Below are 20,395 nucleotides of genomic sequence, written 5' to 3'. Positions count from 1 at the left end.
GTTAATTATTGCAATATTAAAAACTATAGCTAAGTACTAAAAGTATACCAAAAACACACATTTTAAAAAGAAATAAACTTTTTGCCTTTTTTTAAAGACTGTCATTTATTTGCATTGGGTGTATGTTCACGCCGCAGTTAAAATGATTGGCATTCAAATAAACTAACGTTTAACAATTATTTGAGTAGATGGCAGCACGTGCATCATATTCTAATATTTTAATTTTCCCGAAATTTACGTCTCTGAACAGCGACATAGTTGCCAGCGAGGCCAAGTACTGGGAGTTATAATATAATACGATCGGTACAGTTCGCTCTCAATCGGCAGTCTTGTTCAATGTAAGTTGATATGAGCTATTAGTAGAAGTTTCAGAAATTTTTATTTTCGGATTGGATCATTCCATATAATTTTTTAATTTTGTATCGTGTTATGTTTTTATTTATTTACCTTTGAGGTTGCTGTTTTGATTTTGAGTGTTGTTTTTTTTTTAAGTTTTATAAACATTTTAAATAGTGTATACCAGTCTTGTTTCCTAATATTGAAGAAAATAGATAGGTAAGTACCTATTGCTATAATAACTCGTGTGTATGAAGTTCATTTGACAATGGTAGCCAAGGCCACCCACAAAATTTTTGTTTTTGTTTTATGTCAACATTAGTAGTGTTGCTAATCTTTAAATATTAGTTAAATAATGGGATTTTGTTTTGTGCTTTTGGTATGACAAAGGTTATCTATTAAATATTTTTCAGGTGTGAACAAAATGCCTCGATTAAAGTCCTAAAAGATCTACCAAGCGTAGTCGCACATTGATTAAATGTCAGAAAAATAAAAAAGAATTTTCAGTAGTGGCTTGTGGTTCTACAAGTGACAAAGAGAAGTGAGTATCTATATTTATATTTTATTTACATTGCTTGAAAAAATGGTCATCATGTGAAAAAGTATTGTCAGTATCATGTAAATTTTGTCTTTTGTTATAACTACTCTGCATAAAAAGAATGCAAATTTGGGAGCTCATTTTAGATCAATTTAGTGTTAAACCCTATTCAATAGAATATTTAGAATTTAGTGTTAAACCCGTCAATAGAACTACGTGTAAGCCAAACAGGGTCGTACTGATGTACGACCTATGTATCATATGATTTTTAAAAATATTTACTTTTGAAACTGTTAGACTTACATTATGTCCTACAGTGGGCTTTAAACTTACAGTTTGCTCATTCGAAAGTTTGTACGATGGGAAATCTACAGATAATTGATGAAAAACAAAGGTTTAGTTTCAACAGTGATACTACTATGCAACATGTGTGGCTTTAAGACTGAAAAGTCAACAAAAAACCCTTGTGAGCAGTCAACTATTAATTATGGAGCTGTTTGGGGCACATTATCAACAGGTGGTACATATGCCAGTTAACAGGATTGTTAGGTTTGTGATAATACAGTAATAAAGTACAAATTTAGTTTCATTAATTTTTTTTAAAGGTGCATTAGATATTCCTTCCATGTCTTATAGATTGTTCCATAATATTGAAATTGAACTTGGGGATAAGTGGATAGAAGGATTATGGAAGTCTATGGAAGAAGCTGGTATAAAGGAAAGAGAATTGGCTATAGCAGAAGGGCAACTAGATTCTGATATCATACCATGGACTACTGTGTATTGTGACGGAGGTTGGAGTCACAGATCTTATGGACATAGCTATAATGCATCATCGGGCGTTGTATTTATATTCATAGACTATTATGTTTAAACCTAAATTTCTTACATTTTAGGCAGTTAGTGGAAAATTTACTAAAAAATTATTAGATTTGGGAGTTAGAAATAAGTATTGTTCATTCCGTGCCCGTTATGAATCTAAAAACGAGCCTGTACATCTTCACACTTGTTATAAAAACTGGCAAGGCTCATCTACCGCAATGGAGACATCTATAATAGTTGAAGGATTTAAACAAAGCCAAATTCTTCATGGACTTAAATTTTTGCAGTTTATAACAGATGGAGACTCTAGTGCATATGCTAAAATTCGTGAAAAGGTTGCCTATAACAATATGTAACAAAAATAGAATGCCGCAACCATGCAATTAAAAATTATGGAAAAGCGTTATATAAAAATAAAGCTGATACTACAGTCAACAAAGAAGCTAGAGCACTTCTGACTAACAATAAAATTAAAGAACTGCAGAATTGCTGTACAAAAATAATTAATTCGGCTGCTTATGCTGATGTGGAAAATTTAAAAGCAAATTTGGAAAAAAGCCTAGACCACGTCTTTGGCAACCATGCTGTTTGTAGCGGTCAGTATTGTACAAAACAGCAGCAATCAGATGCACATTTGATGACATCAGTTAAAAATACTGGCTTATACTAGTTCTTTGCAGAGACTCTACTGTATAGTAAAATATACAGTTTCCTGTATATTTTAAACAAAATATACAGGAAAACCAACGGGCTGTGGAATTAAAATCTAAGCGAAAACTGGATTTTGTTTCACCTTACCGAAAAAAAAAAAGAAGTAGACAGAGTAAAACGAATACTGAATATGGTCCTCACGCTTTACAGCCTTCATTAACCGAAGATGAATATTAGTCGGAATATTCTAGGATCCTAAAAACCATATAAGTAAATTTCAGATTTTTAATTTTTTTTAATGAAAATAAATTTAATCATTATTTTGGGTGCAACCAGAAGAGATTCCAGTGATCGAAAGACAAACCGTTGGTCAATTGAACAATCCTTTCTACAGGCATGTTAAAAGAAATAGGTTAACGGCTTCTTACTTTGGATTAATTTGCAAAAGAAGGCCTAATACAAGCTGTAGCAATTTAATAAAAACAATGATTGCACCCTCTTGGGATAACGAATATACCCTTTATGGGAAAGATAAGGAAGATGTCGCAAGACAAAGATTTATTGAATTGAATCCTGAAAAGAGAGTACAGAAGTGTGGAATATTTATTGATAATATTTACAATCATCTTGCTGATACTCCAGATGGTAATATACACATTCAATTTCATTACACATTACACGTTTTCGTGAATTTCTATTTTGAAACAAATTACATTAGTTACTATTTCAGGAATTGTAGATGATAATAGTTTGTTGGAAGTTAAATGCCTTCTGAAGGTGCATAAAAGTGGTCTCTGTTGGAGGCAGTAGAGACGCTAAAAAACATGCCATTGGAAAATAAAAATGGAACATTACAGTTAAAAAGGAACCATTATTACATGTATCAGTACATACCTACTTACAATTTTTTACATATTTTTAGAAAATACAATATTTATTTTTTTCAATTCAAGGCCAGCTTAATATTGCCCAAAAAGATTATTGCTACTTTGTAGTATATGTTAATGATACAGAGCCCCTGTTTATTGAAAAGATTGAGCGAGATGAAGAACTTTGGGCTCAAATGATAGAAAAGCTCAATAGTTTTTTTTATAACTGTTTTTTACCGAAAATGGTCGACAGAAACAAAAAATGTCTGAATAAAAATCATTAAATTTCATTATTTTATTCAAAATAGATGTAAACACTAAAAAGTGTATTTATTGATACGTGTGGAACGTCCCGCAGCTACTTTCCGTAAACCTTATACATATTTTATTAACCCAGCAGCGGTCGCTAAGGGCCGATCAGTTCCTTGCTTAGGTAATTTTACATTTTTCTTGGCAACAAGGCTATTGAATTTATATTTATTTTCAGTCGGTAAACCAAAACCTTCCGTTGCTAACTCAATTTCTTCTTTATTTTGAAATTCACTCTGTAAAAACGTCATTAGCCCACTCAATCTTGTTTCTAAAGATGTAACTTCTGCAGTTTCTCCGATATTTTCCATGGACACGGAAACAAGATGTAATAGACGAATCGTATGTTTTGGCAAACGTGATTCAATAAGAGGATACAATATTGCCGCTAACTTGTCAGCAGGTTTTGTCTAAGATCTCAAGTGAACGAAGTTGACTCTCAATCATATCATAAAGAGCAGAAATCTTACAAGGACTACTAGAAACTCGACTCAAAATTAACTTTAAGAGCTCTCTAATCTAAATTTCAATCTGGAGATCCTCTCTGCCAAACCTAGGCTACAAACTCTAAATAATTTTTCAACTCGATTGGAGGTAATTTAAATTTGCGCTTACCTTTTACACTTGATGACTCAAAGTACTTTGCACTGTATTTATCCGTTGCCTCCATCTCACTGATTATCTCCTCTTCGGAAGCTTCTTCGAATATACTTTTAAGCATGATACTATAGTCATAGTATCATGCTTTTAAGTACCGCACTTCCCACTTCACAAAGCTCATTGTACTTTACTTGTAAGACTTACAAGTAAAGCTAACAAACTGTCCAAAACATTAGCAATTTTCGTAAATGCACTATACGAAGTACCGTTCTGCGTTTTCTATCTGATTTCATTTTCCGAGGTTAACTTTGGCCGACCCTCACGGCAAAAACAGAATTATTTGCCAGAAAAAAGTTTGCACTAAAATAAGCGAAAACAACTAACTTCCCATATACATATAAGTCCTGTCACGTCCCGCAGTTATTTTTCGCGAAAGATGCGGGGTTCGAAATAATACAAAATTAAATTTTAAGTACAAAAAACTTACTTTTGTATTAAATTACACAAGTGTGGTTTTATTACATCTTGCCCTGGTGGTATTTATAAAAATTCGACTAACTATATGTATGCAATTCTAATACATATCATAATATGATACATGATACTCAATACATTCTCAGACGAAAAAGGTCGTAAAATTTAATTATCTTACACCAGCACTTAGCCGGATGTGCTGATTAGGAATTTTATTAGTAAACATATTAATTTACTTGACATTTTTTATCTTACTACATATACACAAAACGTTCATTCATTTGGAAATATTTACGACAATTCTGAATTCTTTATCTGCCCAAAAATATTTATTCCAGACTGAAAAGAAATTTGGAATTGTCTGAAAAGCAGGTAAATAATGATCAAAAAAGGGATTATGGTAATTAGACCATTTATTTATAAGAACAGTAATACGTTAGTCAGTTGAAAAACAGCTTCACTACAATAACAATTTTTTTCATATCGATTGTTAACAGTGGAAGTTTTTTCCTCAGAAAATTTCAGATTTTCATCTGATTTCTAATTATTATGACTCAAGTAAATTTCTTGATAATTGAAAGTCAAACGAAGCCAAAATATTAACTGGGAGGGGCCGCTTTGCTAAACAAAACCACGTGATTCGTATTACCAGGGTTACTGCATAACAAATAGACAATTGGCATAACCACAAAACTAGGTTTCAATGTTTATCAGATTTTTCTTAAATTCGGCAAACACGCATTTGTCTATTTACTACATCACTGCTGCCTTCTACTAAATGACACGTAAACTTATTTTCCCATCTATTAAGTGATAGCCGAACTAATTTCTCACTATCAAAATGCCAACTTATAACGGTAACATCAACAAAATCCCTAGTTTGCAGCTTTTAATTGTAATTTTATCTTTAGGCAGTGGCGACTGGTGTGATAAAATTTTGGGTAGGCCAAGCCAGCAAATTACATAAAGCTATGTGTAATCAGAGAGGGAGGGATCACGGGGTAATGACCCCCCCCTTAAAAATATTTGGAAACCCACTTATCCTATTGGTGGTAAAAGTGACCTTGCATCAGAGAAAAGTAATCACCCTCAAGATCCATGACATCCCCAACAAAAATTCTGTAGCCGCCAGTGTGTGTAATACATTTTTTTTGTGTGAGAGTGAGAATCTTTTTTTTTTTTTCGAATTTTACGAATTTTTTAAAATTTATTTGGCCAACCGTGGACTTGTTTGCAATTGTGTTGTTTGTTTAAAAATATGTTACAATTATAGATTATGTTACATATTTTTTTATCATAATTTAAAAGATAATTTATATTATAATTCGATAATTATGTAACAAGTGACAACGATGGTCGACGTAGGCCCGATCGTCTGGTGCCTAAACAGTAAGCATAAACACGACAATATAAATCGTTGTCCGGCAAGCTGCTTAACTTCAAACGCTTATTGTACGGGGATCTTATGTGAGCTGGGTCGGCCAGTTCCGATCGGGCCTATTAATGATATTTAAAATGCGTGAATACGATTCGATGTTTTCTGTGGGAATATAATAACATAGTTGTTTTAACGGACGCAATGTATTGAGTGATTTAGTACATTTAAAAGTTATTATATATGCATTAACATAATTTTTGAATATATGTTTTTCAATTTTAAAGCTCTTAAAATAATTGGGTAGGCCCGGCCTATCCTGCCTACCCCCAAAAGCCGCCACTGTCTTTAGGTACAGTTAATTTAAAAATTACGGCAGTATGGATAACGAACATTTGCTTAAAATAAAGGTTTTTGGATAGTTAATCATTTAACGTAGTTATTTTGTATCTAAGTTCAAAAATTATTACACAATACCAATTTTTAAGCACGTTACCACGTAAGTTATGACATGGATTCATTTAAGTACAGTTATAAAACAATTACTGCTTTCTTTGGAAATTTTAACTAGATATCATTAAAATAGAAGGTGTACAGTTTACGTACATAATCGTAAGTTGAAGATTTGTTTTGAAATAGTGACGATAACTGTACCTAAAAAGTATATAAATATTAACATTGTGACACTTTAAGATTTAATAGATTTGTAATAAATAAGGTCAATCAAAATATTTACATTTCTCTATTTGAGGCGGTTAAAATAAAAGTGGTGTAAGTCAGTTATTTGTCATTATTGAGTTATGCTCATATTCGTTTTGTCTATATTCAAATCTATTAGCAAGAAAAATGGTGTTGGGCAAAAGTCTTTTCTTGTCTCATAGATGGCAGCATCGGTTTGTTCGGCAAGCGAAACTACTCATATCGTAGTTACACCCACAGTAGTAAGTCTACGAACCGTGAGTTACACCACTTTTATATCAGCCAAGTGGCAGTTTTTGTGAATGCTGTAAAATTGTCGTAATCTGTATTTACTTTTCATGTAGACGTAAAATAACGTCTGAAAGATGTTGTCGGTTGTCGCTAACAATGTTTTTTTTTATTTCAGAACTGATGTCGAGAACAGTGTACCTAATACATCTACAATACAAGATACACCGGAGGTACAACAAGAACATGAAAAACCACGTCGAACTAGGAAAAGGCAGATGAATGGTAGTGTCGTAAAAAAACGAGCAATACTAAGAAATACAGGTAAAGATTATACGACTAAACGTGGTAAAATTGTAGCAGGAAAGGTATTTACTAACACGGACTGTTTTTGCAAAAAGAAATGTTTACAACAAATACCAGAAGGTAGTTAGGTTCCTTTAGTACACAAAATGCCTTTATATGTGGTTTATTAAAACAAAGCATTCCCCAACAAAGACGTCCCAAATATCAATCAAGTTCTGCAAAGTCGGTTAGTAATCAATATTACATACAAGCACAAGGGCAAGCCATCAATGTATGTAAAAAGTCCTTTCTTCAGACATTTAAGATATCTGATGGCCGCATGTCGAGGGCTATTAAAAAATTGCAAAATGGAAACGAACCTGGATCTGATTGCAGAGGTCGTGGCGCTTATTTCAAAAAAATTCCTATCGAACGCATGAACATAGTTCGAGAACACATCAATAGCTTCCCAGCATATCAGTCACATTACACGAGAGCTAAAAATCCCAACCGAAAATATTTATCACCACAACTTAATGTTACTCTTATGTATAATTTGTACATGGAATCCTGTGACGACAGAAATATCATTCCTGTTTCTATCGACATTTATCGCAGGACATTTAACAATGAATTTAATCTTCATTTCCATGAACCACATACAGACACTTGTAGTAAGTGTAATAGCTATAAAATCAGAAAACCTATCTTGACCGACGACATAGAATTACGTAATTTGGAAACTCAACATGAACTATATCTACGGAAAGCAGTGCTCGAACGTCAATGAAGTCCGATAAAGAAAAAGCCCAGAATGATGAATCCTATTACTCTTTTACGTTTGACCTAGAAAAGGCTCTCGCTTTTCGCAAGCTCAGTACGTCCACAGCGTACTATAAACGCAATATGTACGTTTACAACTTTGGCTGTCACGAACTTTCAACTGGTTTAGGCTTCATCTATGTGTGGGGTGAGACGCTTGCCTCTCGAGGTTCGCAGGAAATGGCATCGTGTATAGTTAAGCACATTGAAACATGCGCATCGCACTTTAAGCATATTGTTGCCTACAGTGATACTTGCACCGGACAAAATAGAAACTGGAACGTTGCCTTATCCTTATTAAAGATAGTACTTAGTGACACCAATCAGGCGGAAACAATTGATCTAAAGTTTATGGTGAGTGGTCATTCCTACCTACCCAACGATGCAGACTTTAGATCAATAGAAACTTACTCCAGAGGAAAGGTAATTTATGTCCCAAACGATTGGTATTCTATCATAATGAAGTCACGAAGACATAAATCGTTCCACTTTATACAGATGGTTAGCGAAGATTTTAAAAGTGCCTGCAATCTCAAAAAAGCAATCACACAAAGAAAAGTGAATTACGACAATGAGCCAGTATCGTGGTTAAGACTACAGTGGTTTAGGTGCAAGCGAGACGAACCCTTTAAGCTATTTTATAAAGAAACGCTAAATGAAGAATCGGACTTTTTCAGCATCAACATTCTGCCAGGCGCACAAAAAGGAAGGCAGAGATTACTGAAAAACATTCTACAAGACCGACTTTATAACAGTCCTCGACCAGTGACTATTAGGAAAACACGGGATATGTCTGACTTGTTACCTTTTATCCCACCTGTGCATCATAGTTGTTTCAATAATCTTATTACATCTGATTCTCTTGGACGCGTTGATGATTCAGGACCACTCACAGATAACGAGTTTCCAGCGAGTAACGAACCTGGGGCATAAAACCTGCAATGTTGTTTGTACACGATGTTGATTTGATTTTCTGTATCTTTCTCTGTCTAATAAACTTTTGATGAAATAGTGGTGTAAGTCATTTCAACCTTGTTCTAAGTCTCCCCTGTATAAATTAGTTCAATATACCTCCATCAAGAGTTTCACATACGCATTGCTGACAAAGGTAAGGGATAATTAACAGGTTGACTGCCAGGCGGTCGTATACGACCGACAGTTCAATAAGTGCTGCATGCCACGGCGGTCGTATACGACCGATTTGATACGGTCTGTGATATAGTTCCTGTTTTGCTAGAGATCGTATCGAGAAGCGAAATTATTGCAGTATTCGACGATTGTGGCATACAGTCGTCGTATATACATATCAGTTTTCATTTTGGCTGAATAGGGGAGACTAAAATGATATCGAAATTTTGACATATCTTTATTTCGAGTAAAAAATATAAAACCATAAAAAATATCCATTACAAACTGAAATACATACAAAAGTTAAATAAGAACACAAAAGAAATTAAAAATTATCGGTTATTTGGAGTGTTTGTTTTTCATCATTTTACCGCGACTTCCCATTTTATTTCAAGAAATAATAATTGTTTTTACTATTATCTAAATCTAAAAATAACACGAGCACAATTAACTTACTTGTCTTACTAACAATCAAACCTCTACTGATAAAATCTTGGTCTAAACAACCACTCAACAAAATAATACTCGACAAGTCTCATCATGAACAGAACGACCGCCCGACCGACCGCTTGGCACCAGGGGAATAAGTATGCCGCCTACGCCCCGGCGGTCGTATTCGACCGCTGACCTATTTTTTCAAAAATTGGGACTAATAAATGAAATTGGTGAAATATTAGTAGGTAATGGAAGTATTTCAGTTGGTTGCCAGATGCACTTTTTTCAACTTGGCACCATGAACTTTTTTAAACATTTTTATGTGGCAGTCAACCTGTTAATACGATTTGTTTGTCGTGGATTTAATGATAGTGATCTTAGTAAAAGCTTCTGTTTCTCAAAATAAAGTTAAACTGACATACACCACTGTTATTTTAACCGCCTCATTTCTGTCAATACTGGGGGTAGGGTGAACTGATATTTATACAAAATATACTAAGGTATTCTATATTTTAAAGTCAAATAAATGACATACATAACATATTTATGCAACTAATACATAAAATGGATAACTACAAGAAAAATTAATTGAGATACTAGAAACAGGGCAAGCTAATATAATCTGTCATCTCAAGATCACTCCAATTTTATGTAATTGTTATGTTTTTTAAATTCTGAATTTTTGGTTATTAAAACATCAGTATACTGGTTGTGAATGAGTTGTTTTTCCTTAATATTAAGATTGTTTTTTACGAAGGATGGATTATGGATACCTCCGCTGGAATTTCATTAATTTGCTATAGGAACGTTTTCCGAGCTTGGCGGTGATTCTTCCTTCTTGATATACGTGTACCTCATTGCAAGCCACGAAAAAATCAACATGTCGGCCACCATCAGTCCACAATAAAAGAAAAAGTCGTTACTCTAAAATAGAAGAATAAACTAAATCATCAAAATAAAAAGTGTTAGTACAGTAGACTCCCTCTATAACGAGAACTGAAATGGCAGACTAATTACCTCGTTATATGCCGATCTCGTTATATCAGACAACAATAATGCTGTGCATACATATGAATAGTGATGAGTGCCTTAAGAACCGGCTAAATAACGCAAAAGATAGAAAACATAATACGTTGTGAAATAAAAAGAGATGAAGGTAGTAGAGGTGGAAAATTATTGATAGAAACCTTTAATTTACATTAAATTACATTAGGACTATCGATAGTTTCCCACCTTTAGACGTTAGCTTATGAGCTAGTTGACTTCAGTCATAATATTACAAGTATGACGTCGAATATTTACATTTTTTAAATTTCGGATAAAGTAAAAACTGATTGAAGGCAATAAAGCAAATGTAAGTAAACAGTTTAATTAGTAGTAATTTGTAAGTAAACAATTTAATTCTGTGTTGACGAATACAGAATAACAGGCTATGATAATTCTGTATTGAGAAGATTGTATGCGATGTCTCAAATCATAGTTTATTATTGATCAATATTTTAATTTTGGATAAATAAAATACTCCTACTTAAACTGTTTTACTTACATTACGTGATACGTATTACTATGACTGAAGTCAACCAGCTCATAAGCTAACGTCTAAAGGTGGGAAATTTTCGATAATTCTAATGTAATGTAAAGTAAATTATAGGTTAATATCGATAATTTCTCACCTCTACTACTTTCATCTCTTTTTATTTCACAACGTACCTATTATGTTTTCTATCATTTGCGTTATTTTGCCGGTTCTTAAGGCACTCATCCCTGTATAGTTTTCGAAAACATTAACTTCCTATAATAAAGCCATTCGGAGCTATATAAGATGCTAATAAATATTCTTTCAATGGCGTTTTTGAAAAAAAGTTGTTTACTTTTATTGTCAATAAAATACGTTAAAACAAAAAAGAGTTATTTACTTTTATTGTCAATGATATACGTTAAAACATAAAATCTGTACATACATTTTTTTCCAACTACATACTAGCGTATTTTGAAGGATAACATAATAAACTATTGCTTCTGCAATTGGAAGACGTCTGTCATTTTTGACTGCTTTAAATTGTTCAGTATCATTCTATCTATCATATTTTCTAAAGATGTGAAACAGTTGTATTTATTGTAAAGAAATTTATTGCGAGCGGCAGTTATGTTTATTGTGGGGCAGTTAAAAAGGGTATTTATTTATAACCACGGCCGGCCCAAAAACGTAAAAAAACACGTTTTTCGATCTTATTTTCTCTCGTTATAACCAAATTTGCCTCGCTATAGAGGGTTATAGTTCAATAGAAATTTCACGGGACGTCTAATGTACCTCGTTATAAGCGAAACCTCGTAATAACGGTGTTCGTTATAGAGGGAGTATACTGTATTTATAAAATTGTATGTTTCTAGATTAAAAAGTATGCACAAATAGGAAATCGAGAAACTACAAGTCAATTCATGGATTTATAAAAATTATATATTTAATTCTTTGTACTTGTAAAGCCATGGTACAATGAACACAAGATATGATACATAATGTTCCAAAATCGGTTCGCTTCGCGCATGACGTAGTGAAGAACCCTTTTTCACGCAATATTTAAATGTAGTTATATAGGAAAGACTTTTAATTATTTTAAGTTTTTTTATATGATTTGGCTAATTTAATTCTAGTAATCATAAGGAGATGATAAAATTGTGTTATTATAATATTTAATCATAAAACATATTTTGTAGTTAATTTAATTTTATTGATTTTTGCTACAGTTATTTTGTTAACATAGATATCCTTTATAAAACAAGTTTTAATTATCTTTTATTACACATAGGTACAGGTTGATCAACTTATACTCCAGAGTTCGATATTTCAGTGTTTAAAAAGATACAAAAAAGTGGTATCTACATAAAAATGGGTCGAGTTAAGCTAAAAATTTAAAAATTATTTTCAAATATACAAGGTATTCCCACTTCTTAATATGTTAATGATCATTTTGTAATTTAGGTACACACAATTTGTACGTATATACTGAACTAAACACAAAATCTAAATAAATGATGATAAAGTCAACTTTATTTAGATCGGATGAGCTAGCTGGCCATCGAATATGAGTGTAGCGAGGTCACACAATATTGCACAATGTTTTAAACACTCTCTTTTCTTTCCCAGTTCGTTACGTTAAGTAAGTCTCCTCATATCTTCTTTAACTTCGTTGCTCTATCTTGACCTCGGTCTTCCTCTTCGTCTTTTGCCTGCCAATGCACTAGGTAGTACCATTTTAGGAATTCTAGATGGAATAATTCTCTGCATATGGTCCAACCATCTAAGTCTTTGAACCTTAATTATCGCTAATATATTGGGTTCTTGATAAAACTTCGTTAGCTCGATATTTGTTCTTAACCATTTAAGTTTTTTCCACCAGATTTTGCGCTCACAAGCTAATAAAAACTCTTAGTGTTTTTTGTTGTGACCCATTTTTCAGAAGCATATGTCACTGTTGGTCTTATTACGGTCTTTTTAACAACCCATTGAGAGCATATACAGCGCGGTTGCCAGACATAATTCTTTTCTGTATTTATTCTTCACAGTTATTTTCCATTGTGAAGACATTTCCAAGTACTTAATCAAATCTTTCAACTTCTTCGAATTTATATGTTATCTTTACTGTTATCATTGTTATGTACTGCCCCGAACGAATTGCTTATTTGTGCATTCCATATACTTCGTTTTTGCTTTATTTATATACATTCCCTTGTTTACTACCCTCTCTTTCAGTTTCATGACTGTTTCCATCAGCTTTATTTTCCTTCTAGCCAAGATTACCAAACCGTCCACAAATGCTAAGCAGTGATGTTTTTTTGTGGTATATCAGACCTGTTCTATTAATGTTTGCTTCCTGTATAATCTTTTCTAATATTATGCTAAACATTTTAGATGATAATGGACCTCAAAGATTTTTGTTATACTATTGTTTATCTTGATTTTATTCGGTGTGCTTTGGAGAGTTGTTGGTGTTGTAATATGTTAAGAGGAAAAAATTGGGAAATTTAAAAAGTAGATAGATAAATATATTTATTTATGTAAATTTCTACATTATTACATTCTTTAGACATAAAAAATACAATAAAACCACATAAGAATAAATACAAATACATAGTGAAATTTCTATTCATTATTCAACTCACACATTCCTCTAACAGTCATGCAGAATTACAACTCAATTCTTTGCATGTACAGGTGGTTACATGAGACAGATATTCATCAATAGAATAGAAACTGTGGTAAATCAAGAATTCTTTAACAATACGTTTAAAAGACTTAAGAAAAATGTTTATATCGTATGGGTATAGAATAGAATAAAATAGAAATATTGAAAACTGTAAACTTATAATATATTTATATAAATTAAGAACCGCTCGTTTTATTTAAAAACGGTACAGTGGTGTCAAGTGTGGGGTTGGATTTGCTAAGAAAAGTTGGGGCTGTATTTAATGTCAAAAATGGAGTTCTCAAGATCAGTGGTGAAGACTTGCCATTTCATGAAGACAAAGATGTTATCAGCTTACTAACTACTTGTGACGTAACAATACCCGGTAATAGTGAGAAAATTCTGATGACCAGACCTGATGGTTACTAGCGAGAAAGAAGTTTAAGGATGGTCGAAGATGTGAACAATGCCGAGTTACTAACGGCAAAAGCTTTGGTGAGAATTCGAGATGTCGTACCTGTAAGAGTTATTAAAGGGAACTGCTATTAAGTTAAGTAAAAGAACTTTGATCGGACAGTGTGTTCCCGTGGCTTCGATTTGTTCTATGAATACTAATGGGAAACCATCAAAATCTAAGTATTCCAAGGAGCTTGTTGAGATGGTGATTAAAACGTACCAAGATCTTGATGATGAACGAACTAAAAAAGTAGTCTATGCTGATAGAATTTCAAGATGTTTTTGCCATTGATAAGAAGGATAAGGACAAAACAAGAATAGTAAAGCATAAAATTAATATCGGAGACGCTCAGTAAATTAGACAACAACCAAGACGACTTCTATTTTCTAAAAGAGATTGAAGCCGAAGACATCATCAAAGATATGAACAAACAAGGGGCAATTGAACCAATTAACAGTTCATGCAACGCGTTTTTGTATCGACTGCCGACAGCTCAATGCGGTAACTAAAAAACATAGTTATCCTTTGCCCAGAATAGACGATACTTTGGATACACTTTCTGGTTCTCGTTGATTCTCCACACTCGATTTGAAAAGTGGATATTGGCAAGTAGACATGGAGCCAGCTGGTCGGGAAAAAACCGCATTATCGATAGGATCAGGGCTTTGGCAGTTCACAGTTATTCCCTTTGGTTTATGTAATGCCCCTGCCACATTTGAAAGATTAATAGAGGCAGTTTTAAGATGTCTAATATGGAAAACATGCCTGGTTTATTTGGATGATGCAATTGTGGTTGGAAGATCCTTCGATGAACATGAAAATAATCTGATAGAAGTCTTTCAACGATTGCGGGCAGTAAATTTGAAGTTAAGTCCGAAAAAATGTCACTTGTTTCGACGAGAAGTGAAGTACTCGGGACATATTGTAGCGAGTAATGGTGTAACAGCTGATCCTGAAAAACTTGCAGCAATGAAGGATTGGCTAGTACCAAGAGATAAACACGAAATTAGAAGTTTCCTTGGTCTAGGTACATATTACCGACGTTTTGTCAAAGGATTTGCCAACATCTCCAAGCCATTAACAAAGTTAACAGAAGGCAAAGAATATACATGGAGCGAAGAGTGTCAAAGAACTTTCGAACACTTACAAATGGCTCTGATCAGTGCACCGATTTTAACCTACCCTAGACAGGCAGGAAAATTTGTGTTGGACACCGATGCCAGCAATAGTGCAATAGGAGCTGTTCTCTCCCAAATCCAAGATGGGAAGGAGAAAGTCATCGCTTACTTTAGCAAAGTCTTGTCGAAACCAGAAAGAAACTATTTCGTTACCAGGAGGGAATTGCTAGGCGTAGTAAAGGCTTGCGAGCATTTCCATAAATACTTGTATGACAGAAAGTTTCTTCTTCGCACGGATCACGCCGCTCTAAAATGGCTCCTACAATTCCGTAATCCAGAGGGCCAGATGGCAATATGGTTAGAACGATTACAAGAATGTGATTACGAGATCGAACACAGGGCTGGAAGAGTTCATGTAAATGTGGATGCCCTTTCGAGATGGTCGTGCAGCGCAAATTGTAAACACTGTCTTAAATTAGAAGAACGACTTTGCCCCGTGAGACGAACCACCATCATTAATGATCAATGGCAGCCTCAACAGTTACAAGACGCTCAAGGAGATGATCCATGTATAATAAGAGTATTGGATTGAATGCGTCGAAGTGAAAGACCTTCTTGGCAAGAAATTAGTGCATGTAGTCCCGAAGTCAAGTGCTACTGGAGCCAATGGAATTGTCTAGTGCTAAAAGATGATCTACTGCCAAAGGTAAACCAAAATGAAACAGAAGAAGCACGAACCCTTCAACATGAGATAAAAGATGACCAGCGACCAAGCTTTAATGACTTTATGTGAAATTACGCAGAGAGAAAGAGTGCTAGATTCGGCGTGGCCACAGAAGTTCAACAGGATCTTTTTAGTGTTCCGCATAACGTCTCTCTAGTCCACTGTGTTGCCCAAGATCTTGAGATGACTAAAGGAATCTCATTCGTATTTTATAAGAAGTTCCGTCGTTTGGACGAGTTAAAAAATCAGCAGCCTAACGTTGGAAGAGTACTGAGATTAGAAGATGGGCCTCGATCTTTGCTGTATATGGTGACCAGGAAGTCGTATACAGACAGATCAAGCTACGAGGATATATGGCGTGCTCTAACTAATTTGAAGAAAATCGTGTGCAATTATGACATCAAGAATTTGGCCTTACCCAAGATAGGCCATGCACTAGAAAATCTGGATTTGAACATTGTTAGAAGCATGCTTGAAGTGATCTTCCGAGAAACCGGTGTACGAATTACTGTGTGTTGCATTAATCCGAAGAGATCGTGTCCTTCAAAGACAGTAGACTGTTATTTCTTTCTGAGGGGTTCATGCAAAGCTGAAGGGTCCTGTAGATTCCGCCATCCTGGGCCTACATATAGAGTTGCTGATCGGGACGCTCAGATCTAAGAGGGGAGCAGTGTTACGAACATGCATTCGGCGTGGCCCATGTAACGGTTGCATCTCGAAGCGACAAGAAGCTTCCAGAGATGTATCGGGCGCGGGAAAGATCAACCCGTCAAACAGGCGAATTAGAGGTGGCCTATTCCAGAATATTCTAGTACATAATAACTTTTATATATAAGTAGCTCCGATATTAGCTAAGTTTAGTTGATAAGATATTTTCGTGCTGTAAACTTATTAATAAATATATTTATATAAATTAAGAACCGCTCATTTAATTTAAAAACGGTACAATAGAATAAACTAAACAGTAACTAAACACCACAGGTACTTTTTAAGATACTATAATGCTTTAACTGAAGAAAAAACGCGATAAACTGTCAAATTTGTATGTGCCACCACTGACATTCTTAATTTCTCAGAACGTACCTGGAAGTTTGGTGTTTTATTAAAGTTCGGCACGATTTTAACACGTGTTTATCAATTGACAGTGGCGATAAGGAAATAAATTATTTAAAGAGGGAGAAACCAAGACAATACAATTTGAGACGTATTGCTATAGTAAAAATCAAAATAATAAAACTAGATCAGTTTCTCTTTACACCGCTAGAATAAAAGCAGGGTAGTTTAATAGGACCGGACATATAAAAATACACTATTTGAGCACTTAGAGAAGGTGTTCTATAGCAAAACTCAATTCTGCTGTAGAAAATTCCAATAGATCGTGCCAAGCCAGGAAGAAATTCATGATTTTTAAGAAAATCAAATCTCATCGTCTGCTACTCTTAATACCTATGCTAGATGGTTCGAAGATATGATACACAGGTATCAATAATAAAGTAATATTACACACCATCACTACTAAGAAATCTAAATAACTTTATAACTGGAAATCTCCATGATCAGATGGAGTGGAAAACTTCTGGCCAAAGAAGTTGCAGAATGTTCGTGGGTGCTGATCAATATTATTTATTCATGCTATTTTTAATTTTCTCACTTAGGGAACAATTTATTTAATACTAAAAGATCAAATGCACACCCAAGATCAAGCCAAGTACCGATTACTTGTCTTGCAACTTTGGTATAAATTGGTTACATCCTGTGTAGTCCTGACTGTAAAGAACAACTTGTAATCGACTCAGTAATTTCTAGTCAGGCGTACAAAAAGAAGAAGAATCTTTCTGCTACCTATATTAAGAGTCCATGATAATATTGTGACCTTTCTAAAACATATTGGAAGAGTAAAATTCATCTTTAAATAACAGATGAAAACCATATCGAAACTGAAATAATTATTCTAATTAACCAGGGCTTATTGAACGAGACTGACTGATTGAATACACTTTGGCTCAGTGAATCTGGATTTAGTATTATAATAATACAATCTGATTATCTATTATATACGGATGATTTGAAATTAATGACTTCCATCCAAAATTTAGTATTTATCAATTTTCAATACACTGTAAACAGATTCTTTTGGGAAATAAAGATAATTATAAAGTCATTATTAGAAGCGAATCAGTTTTAATCCCAATTGTCCACGTAAAGCAAACATGTCTCTTTGTCGATTGAGTACTGGCCATTAGACCAAAAACTTGTTGGCAAAAACTATGAAAGCTCAGTTCTATTTCATTTTCACAAGCGGATGACAGTACCTACATCATGGAGCCGTTGCCAGTGTCTGTCGTGAATTTCAAACAAGGTATGATTCTTAGTGTGCAAGTAAAACGTGTGGTGTTAAATGTATTATACTATCATCTTAACTTAAAAAATGTTCACAGCTTGACTATTACTGTGGAAAAAGTGTCGGAAATATGCGGTTGTGATGCAAAATTTATGATATCCACGAAGAGGCTCAACAAGGCGAACTGAAGCCAGTACAAAAAAGGAAGAAAAACAGTTTCCAGTTCAATTCACGCGAGAATACTTGCGATGAGAGAGTGAAATATCGAATAAGGAAAATTTTTCATGGTTTTTTTTTTGGAAAACATACCAGCAAAAAGAAGTCAAGATTCAATAATGATGGAAAAAAAATAAATATCTTGGAGACACAAGTACCTCAGACAAATGAAAACATTGAGGGAGAAGGATAATGCAAACCTTGTTTATATCGATGAGTCTTGGACTAACATCGATGCTTCAGTCAAAAAGGAATGGACACAACGATTAAGAATCCACGAGATGACTTCATAAAAGGACTCTTTACTGGACTCCAACCCAAAGAGGTATCGGTTTGTTCTCTTCATGCTGTAAGCGAAACTGGTTTTGTGGCATGAGTCGAATTAACTTTCTTGGCAAGGAAGGGAACCGCTGATTACCACGATGAATTGGACGAGGATCTATATGAAGAATGTTTTGAGAAGACGTTAATACCAAACTTGTCGAAAGACAAAGAAAACGTTGTCGTTTTGGATAACGCGTCCTACCACTCCCGCAAATTTGATTTCCCGAAATAATTGTGGAACAAAAGGCAAATCAAGGATTTAATCGAAAAGAACATTTTCTTGGAGGAAGAAGATTATCTAAAAAGTGAATTACTGGATACTGCGACTCTGCCGTCATTAACTATAAGGGGCAGGATAAGTAAAACTCCGATCTCGAACTTTCGCAAAATTTATTTGCTTCATCAGGATATACTAAAATAAATTTAAATTAATTTTTCAGTAATACAATAAAATAAAAACGAAAGAACATTGTATAAAAGAAGCATAAAAACTTACATGAGGTTAGTCCATACAATGTTTTACATTATCACAAAACATTTAGTTTAAAATTCTTAATCTATTAACAATTACAGTAATAGATTAAGAATTTTAAACTTAATTTTTTGTGATAATGTAAAAAATTTTCTAGACTAACTTCGTGTTGTAAGTTTTTATGTTTCTTTTATACAATGTTCTTAAAGGTAAATTAAAACAAATAAATCAAACAAACTCAAATCGATTTTGCAACTTAAACGTTCAAGAACACAGTAAACTAGTATAGTTTAAAAAAGTACGCTTCTAGAGTACGGAAGATACGAAAGCTTAAAGCCAAAATGGAGAAGCTACTATAGAAGAATTGGCGAAAAAATTATATTTTACCAAATATAGAAATAAAAGAAGAAAACAAATTGGTTAAACAAGACAACAGAAAATTTAAAATAGAAGTCACCAATCCAAGTCGAAAATCTGGAGAGAGAAATAAGAAAGAAAAATGTGGTAATTTATGGTATAGCTAAAACTGAAGATGAAACAGTGGATAACTTAAAAGAAAAAGCGATGTCAGTAATAGATAAAACTGAACTACAGCTGGATATTAAAAACTATGTCAGAGATATTAGAAGAATAGGACAAATAAAACTTAGTAAGACCAGTATTTATTGAATATGCAACAGTAGCAAAACAAATGGATATACTAAAAAGAATTGAATGACACGAACATATATAGGGGAGAGTGAGACAAAATAGTCCCCCCCAAACATTTTTTTAGGCTAGAAATAATAAAAAACGCAGTACAGTTTAATCAGACAATAAGTGGGGCATAGCAGAACATATTTCTTTGAAAAAAGTGTATATAAGTATACAGCTAAAAGAAAACACTATTTTTGAAAAGCTCTAAAGGGACCGTTTTACACCATGGTTAGGGTAAAATGACCCCATCCATGAGGTAAAATGACCCCTATATTTCTAAAATCCAAACCTC

The 20,395-nt window shown here is 33.8% G+C and overlaps 1 protein-coding gene across 1 annotated transcript in view; it reads right to left on the bottom strand.

Moving 5' to 3' along the window:
* Positions 1–10,072: 10,072 nt before the first annotated feature.
* Positions 10,073–20,395, bottom strand: part of LOC140447559 (peptide transporter family 1-like) — a 58,176-nt gene continuing 47,853 nt past the window's right edge. Inside the window, exon 10 of the mRNA XM_072540273.1 lies at positions 10,073–10,495. Coding sequence (XP_072396374.1) covers positions 10,361–10,495 — 135 coding nt within the window. The 3' untranslated portion in view covers positions 10,073–10,360. The remainder of the gene's footprint in view (positions 10,496–20,395) is intronic.

Source organism: Diabrotica undecimpunctata, chromosome 8 (assembly GCF_040954645.1).
Source record: "Diabrotica undecimpunctata isolate CICGRU chromosome 8, icDiaUnde3, whole genome shotgun sequence".
Taxonomy (NCBI): domain Eukaryota; kingdom Metazoa; phylum Arthropoda; class Insecta; order Coleoptera; family Chrysomelidae; genus Diabrotica; species Diabrotica undecimpunctata.
The sequence above is the reverse complement of the archived record's forward strand: the minus strand, read 5'-3'. Positions and strand labels throughout refer to the sequence as shown.